Source organism: Uranotaenia lowii, chromosome 3, assembly GCF_029784155.1.
Source record: "Uranotaenia lowii strain MFRU-FL chromosome 3, ASM2978415v1, whole genome shotgun sequence".
In the NCBI taxonomy this organism is placed as follows: Eukaryota; Metazoa; Arthropoda; class Insecta; order Diptera; family Culicidae; genus Uranotaenia; species Uranotaenia lowii.
In genome coordinates this window covers 298,556,052-298,573,629 of record NC_073693.1, presented here as the reverse complement: position 1 = coordinate 298,573,629, position 17,578 = coordinate 298,556,052, and the positions used below count along the sequence as shown (strand labels likewise).

The window sequence follows — 17,578 nt, the reverse complement described above, 5'->3', positions numbered from 1 at the left end:
CCAAGTGAAGACGCTGGCTCCAGATCGTCAACAGTGGAGGTCTTTTACCACGGCCCTATGTACCGGAGGATCGGCGCGGGATCATTAAGTAAGTAAGTAAATGAAAATAAGTAATAAAATTAATATTTGAATTTTAGGTTGAGAATTCAGTTATTCAATCAGATCTTGTTATTTTTGAACAATACGTAAGTGGTAGATTTAAAATTTAAAAAATTCAAGTATGTATAAGATTTGGAAATTTATGTTCAAAATCTATTACTATTTAAAATGAAAGATTGTAGAAGTAAATGTTTGAAGAAGTCTGAGTCTATGACGTAAAAGTTTGGATAACTCAGTTGTATCGGAACTTAGCTCTAATTGACCAAATCGGGCTACTGAATGACGATCGGGCTGAAATAATCAATGAATCCACCCCAAACCAGAATAGGATCAAAACATTTTCTCATTCACGGATGAGGATTTTGATTTTCGGAACAAGCAAGTAACACTTTTGGCAACCTCCAAACAGCTCAATCGTGATGAACTAATTAAAATTGGGGGATAGATTTTTCGGTTATAAAAGCAAGTCCCATCCCCATTGGGGGGCTTTAGTTTTTATCTTTCGGTCGAACGATGTGTCCCGCGATCAGTGGTTTAGTGATATATTTTTAAGTAAAGTGTCAAGGTGTAAAGCTGACTAGCTTAACCGCACAGTTTGCGGTTGATCATATTTAGATCAATCAACAGATGATTGGTTTTTTTTTCAAGTGTGACTATTGGAAAATGTTACAACATTAAGTTGACAATTGAAATTGAGTTCAAGTGACCAGAAAACAATGTCGCAGCAACGATTTACCGTCCATGCAACGATTCCGATCGAGGGTGGCCAAGAACCTACCCTAGCCTGGGATCCTCCGATGGGTCTTCCAGGTGGCGGAGGTGCAACCTACCGGAAACATGACCCAGAGAGCGGTCACCATAACTCGGTGCGGTTCAGCAGCTATGTTAGCGAAAATGAAAGTGTGACGACCGATAATAGTGATCACAGGCGTCCCAGCATCATGCAAATTGTGAAGTATGTTTTAGATTTTTGTGCTCCAAGATCTACTTTTATTTTCGTGAATTCAAATTCATCCCTTGGCAACTAACTTAAAAATAAATGGCAATCGTCATGGGAAACAACTGACCAAGTGCGGGTAGTATCAAGGTGTTGTGAATTATCCGATTTCGACACATTGCCATTAATTGCTAAGCCAAACAGGAACAGTGGAGAAAAATAACAGAAAATAAAGATGCGATTTCCCGCACCCGCCGATCATGAAACGTCGTCGAATGACTCCTAACTGTGAAAAATCATATGGCTATCGTTTTGATTGAAGCGTTTGTGTGCTTTTTCGATTACAGGGAAGCCTTTCCGCGGCTGGATGCTTACCGATCATCGACTAAGAAAAACAAACGTCCCTCGATGGGCATTTTGCACGGGGAAAGGGCCGAAGAGAAACAGGTAGGTGTTTTTTCTTTTCTGGATGTGCTACAAATTAGTGAATCTATTTTCTGAGTTTTTCTGATTTCCATCGATATTCATCCAACACAAGTAAAAAGTACAGTTTAATAACAAAGTTTCGAATTTGGAGAATCTTTTTTCAAATCATGTTGAACAAAAATGTCTCTTGACTTGATTATTCCAAAACCAAATGTTAAAACGTAATTCGCATTCAGAAATCAGAAATTTTCTTAGGTAACTACAACTCGAGAAGATAAGAGAATCTATACAAAAATTGGCGTTTTGTAAAACAATTTTTGTTAAAATTTAAAAAAAGGAGTATGTGCATGCAGCGCTCACGTTGTTAAAATTTAAAAAAAGGAGTATGTGCATGCAGCGCTCACGAGTTCGAACTACAGAGATAATGATTTCACTAAACATAGAAGCACTACTTACTAGGCTAGAATAGTCATGGTGTGTCAGGAAACAATCATTATTTTATTTAGCATCGTTGGGACTTTTCCCTTCATTAAATCCCAGTTTAAAAATGTCCACCTCTAGAAAATTTTTTAGAAGATTTTCTAAGTTTCTAGCTATTTCGAAAAGCCAAATATTGTTCGTTGCATCAGTGCATTTTTTTCATACTTTTAATGCTTGTCTATTTTTAGAAAAAAAAAGATTTTATGATGAATTCTATACATTTCCCAGAATTTTCCATAACTATTTTTCGGAGCCTCTTACTAATACGTTTAAAGAGAGCGAAATACCCTACCTTGTATATTTCAAAGTACTATGGGTAATAATAAATTTAAATACACTAATTATAAGCTGAGAAATTGATTATTGAATTAATATTTAATTCATAATCCGTTGCATTTGTGTATTTCTTTCAATTGACACACAACGTTTAAACGACACTTGCCCGAAACAACATTCATCATTTTTGGAAAAACTATGGAGGCTAAATCTAACACGAAGGGCTGCAGAAAACTGCACAATGGTAGCAAAATTGACAGTGAACAAATGACGCAGACAACAAGGGCTCGCATATTTTCCACATCGCTCCTACAGCACTGCTCATAAACTGCTCCAACAAATCTTCTATTTTTTTTCGAATTTTTCGTACGGTTTTTTTGTTGGTGCTGCATTTCTGATGATGATCGATTTCTCCAAAGCTTTCTACCGGGTTTCACATGTCAAACTACTGCGGAAACTATCTTCGAAATTAAACTTTCCTGGCACCGGCTGAATTTGATTCAGTACTATTTGTCTGGCAGAACACAAGTTGTGAGTATTAATGGAATTTGTTCAGATCCTGTTCCGGTTATTTCGGGTGTACCGCAGGGTTTAGTTTTGGGCCCATTGTGCCGATTTGCCAGAAATTATTAACCACTGTCAAATACACATGTTTGCTGATGATGTCCAACTTTACCTCTGCTTTACCAGCTCACTTGAAGAAATGGCCCAACAACTGAATGACGATTTGATGTGTATACAAGTTTGGTCTGATAGGAATATGCTTCTAATCAATGCTTCGAAATCTAACATGATGGTCATCGCTCGTAATAGAATGATTTCTGCCCTACCGGTCATTACTCTAGGATCAGCTAATGTTTTGTTCGTCGATAAAGTATGCAATCTTGGGATAATATTCCAAAGTAACCTGGAGTGGGACCACCAAGTCAACGCACAATGTGTCAAAATTCATGCAATCTTACGCCATTTGAAATTGTAACCGTGGTTACTTTTTTTATTGTGGACTCCGTCACAAAATCCAATAATCCCTGTCCTTTATGGAGAACGCTACAACAGTCGTTCGAAAACAGAACGGCAGACATCCCACCTATCTGTCATCGCGCACAGTCACTCTCTTTCTGGGTTATCCATGGGCGTCGGTCATCCATTGGCGTGACGGGGAAGTGTCACCACCCGGAGAGCGACGCACCTTGTAATTCTCTCAAATCTTGCCGACGTCTTTTTTACAAATCGGCATCGCAGAGGAAGTTCTTTCTGTTCGTGACCGTTTTAGAAGTCGGAAGTGCGCGTCGTTGCTAGAGTACGTTGTTTTTTTGTGAAATGTGGTGTAAGAGTGTTTAAAATTACTTTTTACTATTTACAGGTTAAATAAGCTAAAATTACCTGTAAGCATCAACAAAAAAATAGTTAAAACCGTTAAAAGTGTGCGGTTTCGTTAAAAATGTATAAAAAGTAGTACGGTTAGTTGTAAAATGTTACATTTGTAAGAAAACACGTTAAAATTTTTGTATTTATATAAATAGCTAAAAGCGGTTAAAATTCACTCAACATTTAGTGAAAAGAACAATTCTGTACAAATACGACATAAAAAAAAGGTAAATTTACTGAAAACTATAAAAAACATGTATATTGTAAAACACGTGCACATTGAATGACGTCACCAGATATCATAACCTCTTTGGAAGGTCCAAGAGGGCCTTTTTTTTGTTTGTTTATTTGCTTGTTGCACAGCACACGACGCGGCTCAAATCCAGAACGGACAGAAAGAGGAGATCGGAACGCCAAATACCGATCGATCCACGAATTCATCAAATTACCCGTTTGTTCATGGGTACAAGGACGACGAGGCCGTTGACATCTCGGTGCTTGTCGTGGGCCCTTCCGGGACGCCGGTAAGGAGCCAATGATAATCTTGCCGGAAATAACCTACCCGGCCGTTCCCGATTGGAATCATCTACATCTGCCGTACATCGAGGTCATCGAGAGCTGAAAATCCTAACCTATCAGTGCACAATGTTTACCGCAAGTATAAAAACAATGTCATGTGACGTCGCTAGGGAAAATAGCTATTAATAAACCCCAAATAATGTTGTAAAATGAACCCCTAAAAGCTTCTCAATAGTGGAGTAATTTAAATTCTTTTACACCAACTTTGTTCGTGTTCCGTTTGCGGCTGAAAAGGCCCACCCTGTCTCTTCCCTCCAGATCGGCCTCCTATGGGAATTACCAACTCTGCCCTTTTGAAAAATATTCAGTTGCACCGGTTGGGGACATGCGAGGTACTCACCCGCCTACGCCTTTGGTTGTCTCGGCGCTTGTGGCTTTCCCTATGGTGAGTTCCTCCGAAGAAAGTACTGTGACGCATAAACGACCCTGAGTTCCTGTTTGTTTCTATCCCTTAAATTCCCACCCACTGAGCTTCTCCGAGTAACAAAATTATCAGCAAGCATGCTTCCACCGCATTTGAAATTAAAAATAGCTAAAACTTTTATTTTACCACATCTAACCTTTGGCTCTGAGTTGTTGTTAAATGCGTCAGCTATGGCGATGGATCGATTACGTGGATGAGCCGCCATCATAGGAGTTTCATAGGCCGCTCGTTTTACGAATTCTTCAAACACCGTTCAAACATAATACAAAAGATATATACATACAACAGCGACACCTGATTATCTCTACCAGAAACCTATTCCCTTCCGAATTAATATTTCAGATTGTCACTTTATGATAGTTTTAAACAGAAAATAGATTGAGTATCATGAAGAAAATTCTTATTAAAATCTAATGAGGTTTGCGTTGTCATGTCTTTCAAAACTCATTAAGAAAACCAAATTATTACCACAGTATAACCTAGGGATAGAAAACAGAGAAAAAAAATAAATTTTTTGTTAAGTGAATGCAGGTAAAAACTTTTAAAATTTTATTTCGATATTACATTTAGATAACAAAAACGATTTGTCTATATGGTTCATGTACTGATTTAACATTTACTCATTAATAAAATTTTATCAGCAGAACTTGAAACTAGACGTGTTACATCTCGATAATCACTGAAACTAATATTTAATTCCATATGTTTTAGTCAATGTGTCATGTGTTATATTGCAAAATATTGTAAAATTGAGTAAAATTTTTGAGTTATTTTTGTAAATGTAACATAAAGCGTTGTAAGAACCGTCTTAGCACTTCCGCCGGCGTCTCAAAGACTCCCTTTTTTTTGGGCCTCAGGGCGGCACGCTTGTCCACAAAAACAAATCGCAGGGAATGCGGTGAAAGAAAACTCCCAAGTTTTATGCTTCTCTATGTGTACATGTTGTAACAGTTGTATTTATTAGTCATGTATTCAGTAACGTATTTTGCGCACACAAGTAGCACAGAATTAGAAAAAACATACGCTGAAGTTCTCTCAGTGTGGAACTTTTTACATCACTCTGGAACACCCCTCGTACGGTGTAAATGTCAAAAAGAAGGAAACTAAAAACGGAGAAATCATTTTTCGGAGTGTCGAAAAGAAAAGAAAAAAAAAACGGAAAATTGCTGACGTGGTGGCTGTGAAAAAGCGCGGACAAAAGTGATTTTTATCGAGCGCGTCGTTTCGACGGTTACCGGAAGGCGGAGGACAATCAGCAGAAGCCGTATTTCACCACGAGACTCGACATTCTCCGGTGCCGATCCCGGATTGCACCGATCAACAGTTCTTCGGTTCTGGCGGCTGCTGGTTGTCCCGCCCATAAAAACGGTTCGGGAAACGCTGCGGGAAGAGCCTTTGGACGTTGCGACGCAGCGCTCCTTTCAACGCTGCGGAAAACATTAAGCGGGCCGATTGCCGAAGACCAACGGGCAGAGCCAGTCAGAAGGAGCGCTCTACATCGCATTAGCGCAAGACCTGTGACACAACAGCCCCAATATCGGGGCTTTTTTTTTTTTTTTTTTTAAACGAACACAAACACATACAGGATCTCAATGAAACATGATGTTTTCTCGAAGAGATTCCTTTTTTCTTAATTCTAAGCGTACATCTTTCGGGGATATGATGGCTAGCATCTTACAAATGCTAAAACCACCAACCCACCGAAAGTGTACTATGTATGCCGAGACCGGGATTCGATCTCACACCCTCTGGCTTAGAAGACTGGAAGGCTGTCCTCTACGCCACGGGCGGCGGCTATGCTTTTTTGTTTCCCCTCTTTAGTCCCCAGCAGCCAAGCCGTGGCCACGCCACGTCAACTCACGTCGGCACGCCTCACTGTTCGCCAGTCACCTGGGCCGGGTACGATCAAGCGATCCGCATCCTGGTCGCCAGCGGGTATCGCAGAAGCAGAGTTCCATGGTCCGGTGACTACAAACCGCCAAAGCGGCATCAGCAAGTTGCAGTCGTCGAGGGAGAAAACCTTTCGACATCAAAAAGTGGTTGCCGCATTTGGAGCTGCGCAGGACTCCGCGTCAGGAAAATCACGACTCGTCACCAAGACCAGGAAGTGCCGTGCCAAGTGTTACCGTTCGGCGCTAGGTGGCAGCACCAGCAGGAGTTTCGGTGCCTAGGGCATTGCATGCTTCATCCGGATCTCCCGGACGTGCGAAGAACAGATTATTGGTGTGGCATGCTCGACAATCCACCAATGCTCTTCTCAGGAATTGAAGGCGCTTGCGAGGAGGCCGGCGCGCTTTCTCATATGCATGTTCCAGTTGCGGAAAATCGTTGCTGCTAAGCGGCGCTCGTTTTGCTGCATGCTGCAGAGGTCACGCGATGACAAAAGTAAGTGCCCGTATTAATTTCCCTGAATACATGCAAGGTAATGAATACCAATTTTGATTTTGTGGTGGCCTTCTTGTGGAGTTCCTTCCGTTGCCTTTGCGCACGTCCACACTTTAGTCAATATTATACAATCATTTAACATTGGCGCCCAACTACAATTAACCCACATTTTTGATTGTTTTTGTGGTATTTGTATGTTGCTGTTTAGTTTATACAGCATATCTTGAAGCTTAAAAGTTTGGCAATTTGTATTTAAGATTATTAGACCCTTTTTTCAAAATGGATATGGATCCAGCTTGTCTCTCTGAAGACGAGGTGAGTTATGAGTTGGCGCTACGTCACTTAGCAAATTTAAGCTCTCTTCCTAGAAGAGCGAAAGCGTTGAAACTTCGGCAAATTATGCTAGAAGATATAAGAAGCAATAAAATTTACTACAATTCTTCGCACATAATGGATGCGGAGCAAAACATTCGTGTCTGTCAAGAACGCGTACATACTTTGCTTGATCAATTAAAAACGGCTTACAAATCAGCAGATTATCAGTTTATGCGTCAAGCCATTTCGCGTCTGATTCATTATCGGGATCGTTTAGCGATAGTTGAACCGACATCAAAGCTAGAAGACATGTATAAAACTCTCACTCTTCTGATTCAATGTTCATTAGAGGACATTGAAGACGTGTTAAATAATCCGCGAAAGAAAGTAAGTGGACAAGTGCTAAGTGCTAGTGAGGATTATGGTGCAGCAGCAGTGGATCTGAGCGCATCCCGAGCCGAGTCGAGCAGAACAGGAACCATTCCAAAATCTTCGAGGGACAGGATCGCAGCCAGCTCGAATCAGCTAGTCGACATCGGAAAGGAGCAGCCAGCACGCAGAGCGTCGCAGTCGGAGGCCAACTCATTCAGTTCAGGACGCGACAGCACGTACTTAGGGAATTCACCATGGGTGAGCGGAGTTGCCGCAGTTGAAGAACCAGTTTCGAGGAGACATCTGCAGAGGCAACTGCTTTCAGATCGAGAGCGCAACGTGCACGAATCACAGCAAGCAGCATCATACCTGCGCGGCGCTGAAGAACGTAATTGTTGGTCACAGCCACAACAGTTTAGTCGTCATCGTGCAGCTAGAAGCAGCGAGAAGCTTGGGTTTCAGGAAGACGACTCTGCTCCGCCACCGTACGCTTCAAGGGAAGCGGGAGAGTCATTTGCGAGGAATGAGTACAGCCGTTTAAGAGATGAATTACTGGAGCGATATATGCGACGTGAACAGGAAGCAAACCAACAACGGCGCTGGGAGGACCGACGTTCTTCGAGCAAGGCGATTCACAATTGGCAGATTTTCTACAAAGGTGAGAGGGATGGCGCGTCGTTGAACGAATTTATTCAAAGCGTGGAGGTGTTCGCATTGTCAGAAGAGGTTCCGGAGCAAGTTTTGTTGCAGAACATCAAGCACTTATTAAAAGGTGATGCTTTAAAGTGGTACGCGAGAGCATTCTTGAGAGGCGATTTGAGATCCTGGGGTGATTTCAAGCGATTAATCCGGGGAGAGTTCCTACCAAGCAGCTACGCATACATTTTGAGGGCTGAGGCATATCATCGGCTCCAAGGGGAGCAAGAAACTTTTAGCGACTTCTTCGCAGACATTTCTACACTGTTCAGCTATGCAAATCCTCCTGCAACGGATAGAGAGAAATTGTTTATAATCAAGAAGAATATGAATTCCACGTACGCTCCAGTCGCAGCAGCACAACAAGCAGCTTCGGTTGAACAACTGGTAGAAGCATGTAAGGAATTCGACGATCTCAGAAAGCTCCAACAGCTTCAGCGCCGAATGCTACTTCCGGCAGCATCGCTGTTAGAACCATCGCTCGCCACACCAGTGCCAGTACAACGCGCTAATCGCAATGCTCCGATGAATCAGCGCTACGGAAGAGTCAATGTGCTAGAAGAAACGAACAGTCGCAGAAATGAAGAAGCAGTGAGTTCGTACGGTGAATCATCGGTGATAAACAATAGCAACAAGGTGGAAGATCGTTTGGAGGAACTGATTCATCAGGTCGACGCATTGAGGGTGAGATTTGAACGCAGGGAGCAAAACACTACAAACATGCGGGAGAATCAATCGCGACCGGCAGTGTCTGGTCAGGAGCACCCAGAACCAACAAGCGTGAACACTCGACCACCAATGATTTGCTGGAATTGCGACGAGGAGGGACATCGCTTTATGGATTGTTCCAAACCACAAGCGATACTGTTCTGCTATCGCTGTGGGCAAAAAGGTTTTTCGTTGAGGAGCTGCCCAAGTTGTCGTCATCGTTCGGGAAATGCCCCGGCGGGGAACTAGTAACGGAGGGACCGAATTCCTCGCCATGTTTTGATGATCCTTCCCAAATAACGGATTTCAACAACATCAACTCTTTAGTCATCAATCTAAACAACGACAATCGACCGCATGCAGTAATCGAAGTCCTGGGAAAAAGCATCACTGGTCTGTTAGATAGCGGGGCGAACTGCTCGCTTCTCGGAGGAAGCTGTGTACAGCTAGTGGAGCAGCTAAAATTGCGGAAAGGATCGTTGGCTGGAGGAATTAAGACTGCAGATGGAACGGAGCATCATTTCCAAACGTTTGTTCGTCTACCTATTGCTTACAATGGAAAGACCCGAGTAATCCCAGTATTGCTTTTACCGACCCTGCCGGATTGCGTGATTCTGGGGATGAACTTTTGGAATGAATTCGGAGTCAAGGCCATATGTTGTAGCATGAAATTACAAGGTGAAGGCCAGGGCAACGATGAAGAGGAGGTCAACAGTAACTTCGACAGCAACGTAACGAGCAAAAGACATCAGCAGAAGCAGTTGTTGCCGGAACAATCAGTCATCCTAGAAGCAACAGTAGCAAACTTCCCTACAGCAACGGAAGGTCGTCTGGGTCGCACAAATCTATACACACACCGCATTGAAATCGGGGATGCGCAGCCGAAAAAACAGCGTTACTATGTGATGTCGAAATACGTATTGGACGAGGTAAACAAGGAAATAGACCGAATGATAAAGCTGGACGTGATCGAAGAAGCTCGCTTTTCGCCGTGGAACAACCCGCTGGTAGCCGTGAAAAAGAAGACGGGTCAATATAGAGTATGTCTAGATGCTCGCCACCTAAACTCCATTATGATCAACGAAGGTTATCCAATCCCGCAGATTGCAGCTATCATGAATAACCTCAGCGGCTGCAAGTTCATTTCATCGATTGATCTAAAGGACGCATTTTGGCAAATACCTCTGGAAACAGCTTCAAGGCAACTTACGGCTTTTACGGTACCTCAGCGCGGCCACTTCCAGTTTAAGGTGGTGCCGTTCGGATTGTGCACCGCCAGCCAAGGACTGGAGAGAGTAATGGTCACCATCTTCGCGGATATGGAACCAAAGGTCTTCCACTACCTTGACGACATTATTGTGTGTTCGGAGACCTTTGAAGAGCATATAAAGTTACTTGAAGAAGTGGCCAAAAGACTTCGTGCGGCTAATCTGACAATTTCTGCTGAAAAATCCTGTTTCTGTAGGAAAGAAATAAAATACCTGGGATATGTATTAAACGAAGATGGCTGGATGGTGGATCCGGAGAAAACAATCTGCGTAGTCAATTTCCCGATTCCAACAACCAGGAAAGAGGTGCAGCGCTTCATCGGCATGTGCAACTGGTATCGTCGGTTTGTAGCTGACTTCTCGGAGATAGCGACGCCTCTCACGGAACTCACCAAAACAAAACACAAATTTCGGTGGACGGTTGAAGCGGAAGAAGCATTTCTACGACTCAAATCAGCCTTGGTTTCGACGCCGATTCTTGCGCCACCGGATTACACGAAGCAGTTCGCGATCGCTTGCGATGCGAGTGATGTAGCGATTGGAGCAGTACTTACGCAAGAAACTGATGGTCAAGAGCATCCAATATGCTACTTCTCACAAAAATTATCGACAGCAGAGCGGAAATATTCGGTGACACAGCGAGAGTGTTTGGCAGTAATCAGAGCCATCGAGAAATTCAGAGGATACGTAGAAGGCGTTCATTTCATCGTGTATTGTGACCACTCTGCCCTCAGCTACCTCAAAACGATGAAGAATCCTACAGCACTGATGTGCAGATGGCTGCTACGACTCAATGCTTTTGATTTTGAGATTCGCTACCGAAAGGGATCGGTAAATGTGGTTCCAGACACGCTATCCAGGATTGTGGCTCCAGTAACATTCACTCAAGGTTCAAATGCAGATGACTGGTATGCTAGAATGAAGCAGAACGTTAAAGAAACGCCGAACAAGTTCGCCGACTTTCAGATCATTCAGGACGAGTTGTATAAGAATTGTACCTCCAAGGATGACGCCGGGAACACTACGCATCGTTGGAAGAAAGCAGTACCCAAGGAAAATCGTGTAGAAATCATGCAGAAATTCCACGACGCACCTTCAGCCGCGCATCTGGGATTTCAAAAGACTTTGCAGAAAATTCAGGTACACTTCTACTGGCCGAAGATGAGAGAAGAGGTTTCACGGTACGTCAAGCAGTGCAATGTTTGCAAAGGTAGCAAAGCTGCAAACTCCAAGATGATGCCTCAAATGGGGAAGCTGAAGCCAGCACGCACCCCATGGGAACTAATCTCCATAGATTTCGTCGGTCCTTTAACACGCTCACGTTCTGGTAACACGGTTATGCTTGTTGTGGTGGATTGGGTTACCAAGTATATCGTCGTTCATCCGATGAAATCAGCGGATTCTTGCAAGATGGTGGAGTTCCTCGAGAATCAAGTCTTCCTGAAATTCTCACGTCCAAGAATAATCCTTTCAGACAACGGAAAACAGTTCATCTCCTCTGCCTTTAAATCTCTTTTGAGCAAGCACAATATACAGCACATGCTGACGGCATATTATTGTCCCATGGTGAATAACGCAGAGAGAGTCAATCGAGTCTTGGTAACCTGCATACGATCGTTGATAGACGAGGATCATCGGACCTGGGATGAGCATCTGCCTGCAATTTGCGCAGCCATCAACAGCGCCAAGCATGAAGTAACGGGAACCAGTCCGCACGTCGCAAATTTTGGAAGAGAACTAATCCTGCACACCGATTTGTACACTCAGGAAGGTCTGAACACCGACGAAGATCCAAAAATCGCTCTGGATATCCGTTTATCCACGATCAAGCGCATACAGGAGTTTGTGATGAAACGAATCCGGAACAACCATGCGAAGTCGAAGGAGCGGTATGATTTACGAAAGAGATCTGTGATATTCAACGTAGGAGATCTGGTATGGCGAAGAACGTTTACCCAGTCGTCTAAGGTGGATCACATAAATCGTAAACTAGATCCGAAATTCCTGCCAGCGATAGTGAAAGCAGTACTTGGTACCAACCTGTACACTCTTGAAGATGTGTCAACCGGGAAACGTGGTCAGTACCACGCTAAGGATATCAAAGCGGACTAAGAACGATTTTTTTTAGAGCTATGTAAGCATTCAAGCTGACCACAAGCTCATTTGGAGCAGAAAACACGAAATGGAGAAGGCTGAAGGACCAACATCATCTTTGAAACCTCGCCCCCAACAACTCGGACCAAATTATGCAGAATTCTTCGATCCGAACAACTCTGCGGAACACAGCTGATGCTATTTCGTCGCTAATATACCGACGAACATGAAGAGTAGGCGTTCATGAAGGAGACAACGGCCTTGCGTGGGACCAGCGTCAGCTGTACGGACTCTGAGAACTCGGCCATGCAGTTCGTCAGAATTTGGGGAGGGCCGGCAACCTTGCGTGGGATTGCCGCCGCTCAGTGTCCTGAAAGCAATCCTGTCATTCACAGCAGCGTTATCGCGCTTGGGATAGTAGAACTGGTGAGTCACCGTAGCCAGGCGCTACACACCACGTCGCTGCAATTGAAACGATTGTCAGGACACCAACAACCACAAAAACGAATAGCAGGTACAAATTCAAGCTATGTAAGCAGACTTCATGTTGCAAACCACGAGCTTTAGACGCCACCTAAATACGAAATCATGAAGGCAGACAGACCGACATCTACTCAACCTTGCCTCTCATGCTCTTTGGAGAAGAAGTCATCGTTGTAAATTCTAGGCAGCATCATGAAGAGCCTCCGAAGTCATCGAACAACCGAAAGCGAAAACCCGTCACACTAACAACGGCACGAGGTATGAAAACACCGAAGAGAAACTACGGAGGAAATTCGTCATCGAACAACAAATGCAGCCAACAAACGCATTCAACGAACCATTGAATGTGATGAAATACCGAATGTAACGGCACACCGACTTCGACAACACCCAAATACGTCAAGCCAGGAACCCGTCACTTCGCTCTCCTAGGAAAGGAACCGGCGAAACAAAGTCACCACCACAGAAGCGAAGCGACGCAGGCACATCCCGAAAACGACATTACATCGAATACAGCACTGCACTGCAAGTTGTGAGGGGTAGACATCATGACGGCCGCTACCGCCATATCGACTTCAGTGTAGGCTGTGGCACTTCCAAGGCACTCATCTACTCGTTCATCCCGCTATGCACGCAGTATCATCACTGACGATGACGAGCAACATGCTGCTAAAATAAGCACTAACCAAGATTGTAGGCCACAAACTACTGAACAAACCCCATCTATGACACATCTGTTCAATTTGGACACAAAACCCACTTACTAAGAAAACATAATGAAGAAGTCAAGCTTTAACAACGCAATTTAATTCAACGCACTCTTAAATACTATCCATTGGGTCAAGTCAAATATTAAGTACGGTTTGGGGGTCGTCAGGACAAATGATCAAAAGCAACGCGATCTAGAGGCGCGGTTGATAACCTCTATTCCGGACTCCTGACGATTTGGGAACTAAATACTCCCTTTCCTATTGCCTTGCTTAAAATCTTTGTAGATTAGTTTAAATGCCAAACTTCTTATCTGTTACCTGTTAAATCGTCTAGTTTTTGATTATTTAAGCTAATACGATTTTAGTTAAATGTTTCATGGGATCAATCAGAGTGCAACATTCAGAGACGTTTAGCCACCATGAGATGGCGTTGAGATCACCGTCTAGGCACACAGTGTGGCCGTGTTTTGCAGTTTAGCTGCCGTATAGTATAGTTTTGCAGATAAGCTGCCGTACAGTACAGAATAGTAATCGTCTTAGCGGTTCAGCCGCTCATCGTAATCAAGTTACGCGTGGGATTTACCCGCATTCTCTGATCTTTCTAAGTCTCTGCGCTTCGGAACCTAAGCGCAAGCAGAGAGTTTTTTGTGAGGTTCTTCCAAGCCTCACAAAAAACTCTGATCCCATGATAGGATTGTGTAACAGTTGTATTTATTAGTCATGTATTCAGTAACGTATTTTGCGCACACAAGTAGCACAGAATTAGAAAAAACATACGCTGAAGTTCTCTCAGTGTGGAACTTTTTACATCACTCTGGAACACCTCTCGTACGGTGTAAATGTCAAAAAGAAGGAAACTAAAAACGGAGAAATCATTTTTCGGAGTGTCGAAAAGAAAAGAAAAAAAAACGGAAAATTGCTGACGTGGTGGCTGTGAAAAAGCGCGGACAAAAGTGATTTTTATCGAGCGCGTCGTTTCGACGGTTACCGGAAGGCGGAGGACAATCAGCAGAAGCCGTATTTCACCACGAGACTCGACATTCTCCGGTGCCGATCCCGGATTGCACCGATCAACAGTTCTTCGGTTCTGGCGGCTGCTGGTTGTCCCGCCCATAAAAACGGTTCGGGAAACGCTGCGGGAAGAGCCTTTGGACGTTGCGACGCAGCGCTCCTTTCAACGCTGCGGAAAACATTAAGCGGGCCGATTGCCGAAGGCCAACGGGCAGAGCCAGTCAGAAGGAGCGCTCTACATCGCATTAGCGCAAGACCTGTGACACAACAGCCCCAATATCGGGGCTTTGCTTTTTTGTTTCCCCTCTTTAGTCCCCAGCAGCCAAGCCGTGGCCACGCCACGTCAACTCACGTCGGTACGCCTCACTGTTCGCCAGTCACCTGGGCCGGGTACGATCAAGCGATCCGCATCCTGGTCGCCAGCGGGTATCGCAGAAGCAGAGTTCCATGGTCCGGTGACTACAAACCGCCAAAGCGGCATCAGCAAGTTGCAGTCGTCGAGGGAGAAAACCTTTCGACATCAAAAAGTGGTTGCCGCATTTGGAGCTGCGCAGGAATCCGCGTCAGGAAAATCACGACTCGTCACCAAGACCAGGAAGTGCCGTGCCAAGTGTTACCGTTCGGCGCTAGGTGGCAGCACCAGCAGGAGTTTCGGTGCCTAGGGCATTGCATGCTTCATCCGGATCTCCCGGACGTGCGAAGAACAGATTATTGGTGTGGCATGCTCGACAATCCACCAATGCTCTTCTCAGGAATTGAAGGCGCTTGCGAGGAGGCCGGCGCGCTTTCTCATATGCATGTTCCAGTTGCGGAAAATCGTTGCTGCTAAGCGGCGCTCGTTTCGCTGCATGCTGCAGAGGTCACGCGATGACAAAAGTAAGTGCCCGTATTAATTTCCCTGAATACATGCAAGGTAATGAATACCAATTTTGATTTTGTGGTGGCCTATCTTGTTCTTGTGGAGTTCCTTCCGTTGCCTTTGCGCACGTCCACACTTTAGTCAATATTATACAATCATTTAACAATGTATAATGCCAGACTTTACACTGCTTACCCCCCACTTCCTTTACTAAGGCTAACCTGTTAGGGACCTTGCCCTAACTGCTGCTGACGAAACCTCGAGTACTGATGGCGTCCTCGATAGTTGTTCCTGGAGGGGTTGCGTTCCAGCACAAAGGGGCTTCCGTCGTGGGAACCCCGACAGGACGATCCAGGCTACCTTCGCCTCGGAGCAAGATGGCTTCCGTCGGTGCACCAATGCGGCCTAGCGATGGGTACCAAAAACAATGGCTGGCCTAACGACGACGCCGGAAACAAAGGCTTTTAGCCTAAGCCAAAGGGGTCCTAATGCGAGAACAAACAAGGATGAGCAGGTATTTCGGCAAGGGTCTTTGGCGGTCCACTGGCTTACCTTAAGACCTTACTCACACCTTTTCCAATACTCTTCTCACAGTTTCGACTATGGTTGACTTTTTTTTTTGGTTTTTAGTCACAAGGTAATGTTCGCGCTTTGGTGGGTTTTGGAAGAGTGGACGAGGATCAGCCAGTGTTCTTTGACCGACCTTCACCTATCATTCAGGTCGATGCCCTCGCCTTGGCGCTCTTGCTTTTCGAGTAGAGTTTTGTCGACATCGTTACTAAAAGGTAAAAAATTCATTCAATAAATTTGTGCGCTTTTTGGCTGAACTAGAGAACAAGACGAAAATTTTAAAAAATAAAGATTTTAAATCAATGATAAACTTTCCCAAAAACCGTGAAAAAGTTTTGACTTCTAAAAAAAAGTGATAAAATTTCCGTTTTATCATTTTTATTCCAATTCAGCAAAAAAGGGGAAATTTTTTCGAAATTCGAATGAACAAAATTCAGTCCACCCGTGTCTGTAGCCCAGACTACGATCATTTTTCTGTCCAGTTTGATTTGTTTATGCAGCAGGATCCCGGACCCGCATCGTCCACTAAGGCTATGATCATTTAGTATCCGGGCACTTTAATTCGGTGATAGCTACTATTAAAACCTCGGACTCTACTGGCCGGGTAATCTTAACGGGTTTTACCTGCCGGTGGGAAGGACCAAATATTAAAACCTCGGACTCTACTGGCCGGGTAATCTTAACGGGTTTTACCTGCCGGTGGGAAGGACCAAATATTAAAACCTCGGACTCTACTGGCCGGGTAATCTTAACGGGTTTTACCTGCCGGTGGGAAGGACCAAATATTAAAACCTCGGACTCTACTGGCCGGGTAATCTTAACGGGTTTTACCTGCCGGTGGGAAGGACCAAATATTAAAACCTCGGACTCTACTGGCCGGGTAATCTTAACGGGTTTTACCTGCCGGTGGGAAGGACCAAATATTAAAACCTCGGACTCTACTGGCCGGGTAATCTTAACGGGTTTTACCTGCCGCTTCCGGAGGTTTCCGCTGGGATAAGTTCGAATTTCGGACCGTAATAGGAAATGTAGTTTTTCTTACAAAAGAACTCGATATATTTGTACTAGCAAAAAAGCACGTGTGATTTTCCTTCTATCTGACGTACAAGTGAAAAAATTTATTCAAAAATGTCAATGCCTGCTATGATCCCATCTCGTTGTCGGCAACAGCTACGTTAATAGAGCTCGGACATGCAAAACTTTAGTAGCGTTGTGTTGGTTATGAAAAGGACTATCTTGCCTATTTTTGATAGATTTTTAAGTTAAGTTAAAGCTCATGAACTGTTGATTTTTTTTGATTTTTTTTTCTGACCAAATGGTTAAGAAGTATAAAGAGCCACTCTAGGATCCACAAGAAGTTCAACCCAACCATCGGAGTGCAACCCTTGATCTTAAATATGGTAAAAAGTCTATGGTTATTGTGGATAACTGAATGCAGACTCCTTTAATAATGCAAAAAATCCATTTCCGGCAGGCAGAAAGTGTTGCCTGACTAGTAGACACCAAGTAAATAACTAA

General features: G+C 44.0%; 1 protein-coding gene across 1 annotated transcript in view; it reads left to right on the top strand.

Annotated features, from left to right (window-relative positions):
• Window positions 1-622: 622 nt before the first annotated feature.
• The window catches only part of LOC129757559 (bumetanide-sensitive sodium-(potassium)-chloride cotransporter-like), a 28,016-nt gene continuing 11,060 nt past the window's right edge, over window positions 623-17,578 (top strand). Inside the window, 2 exon segments of the mRNA XM_055754835.1 lie at window positions 623-1,054; window positions 1,384-1,483. Of these exon segments, the coding sequence (XP_055610810.1) occupies window positions 816-1,054; window positions 1,384-1,483 (339 nt within the window). The 5' untranslated portion in view covers window positions 623-815.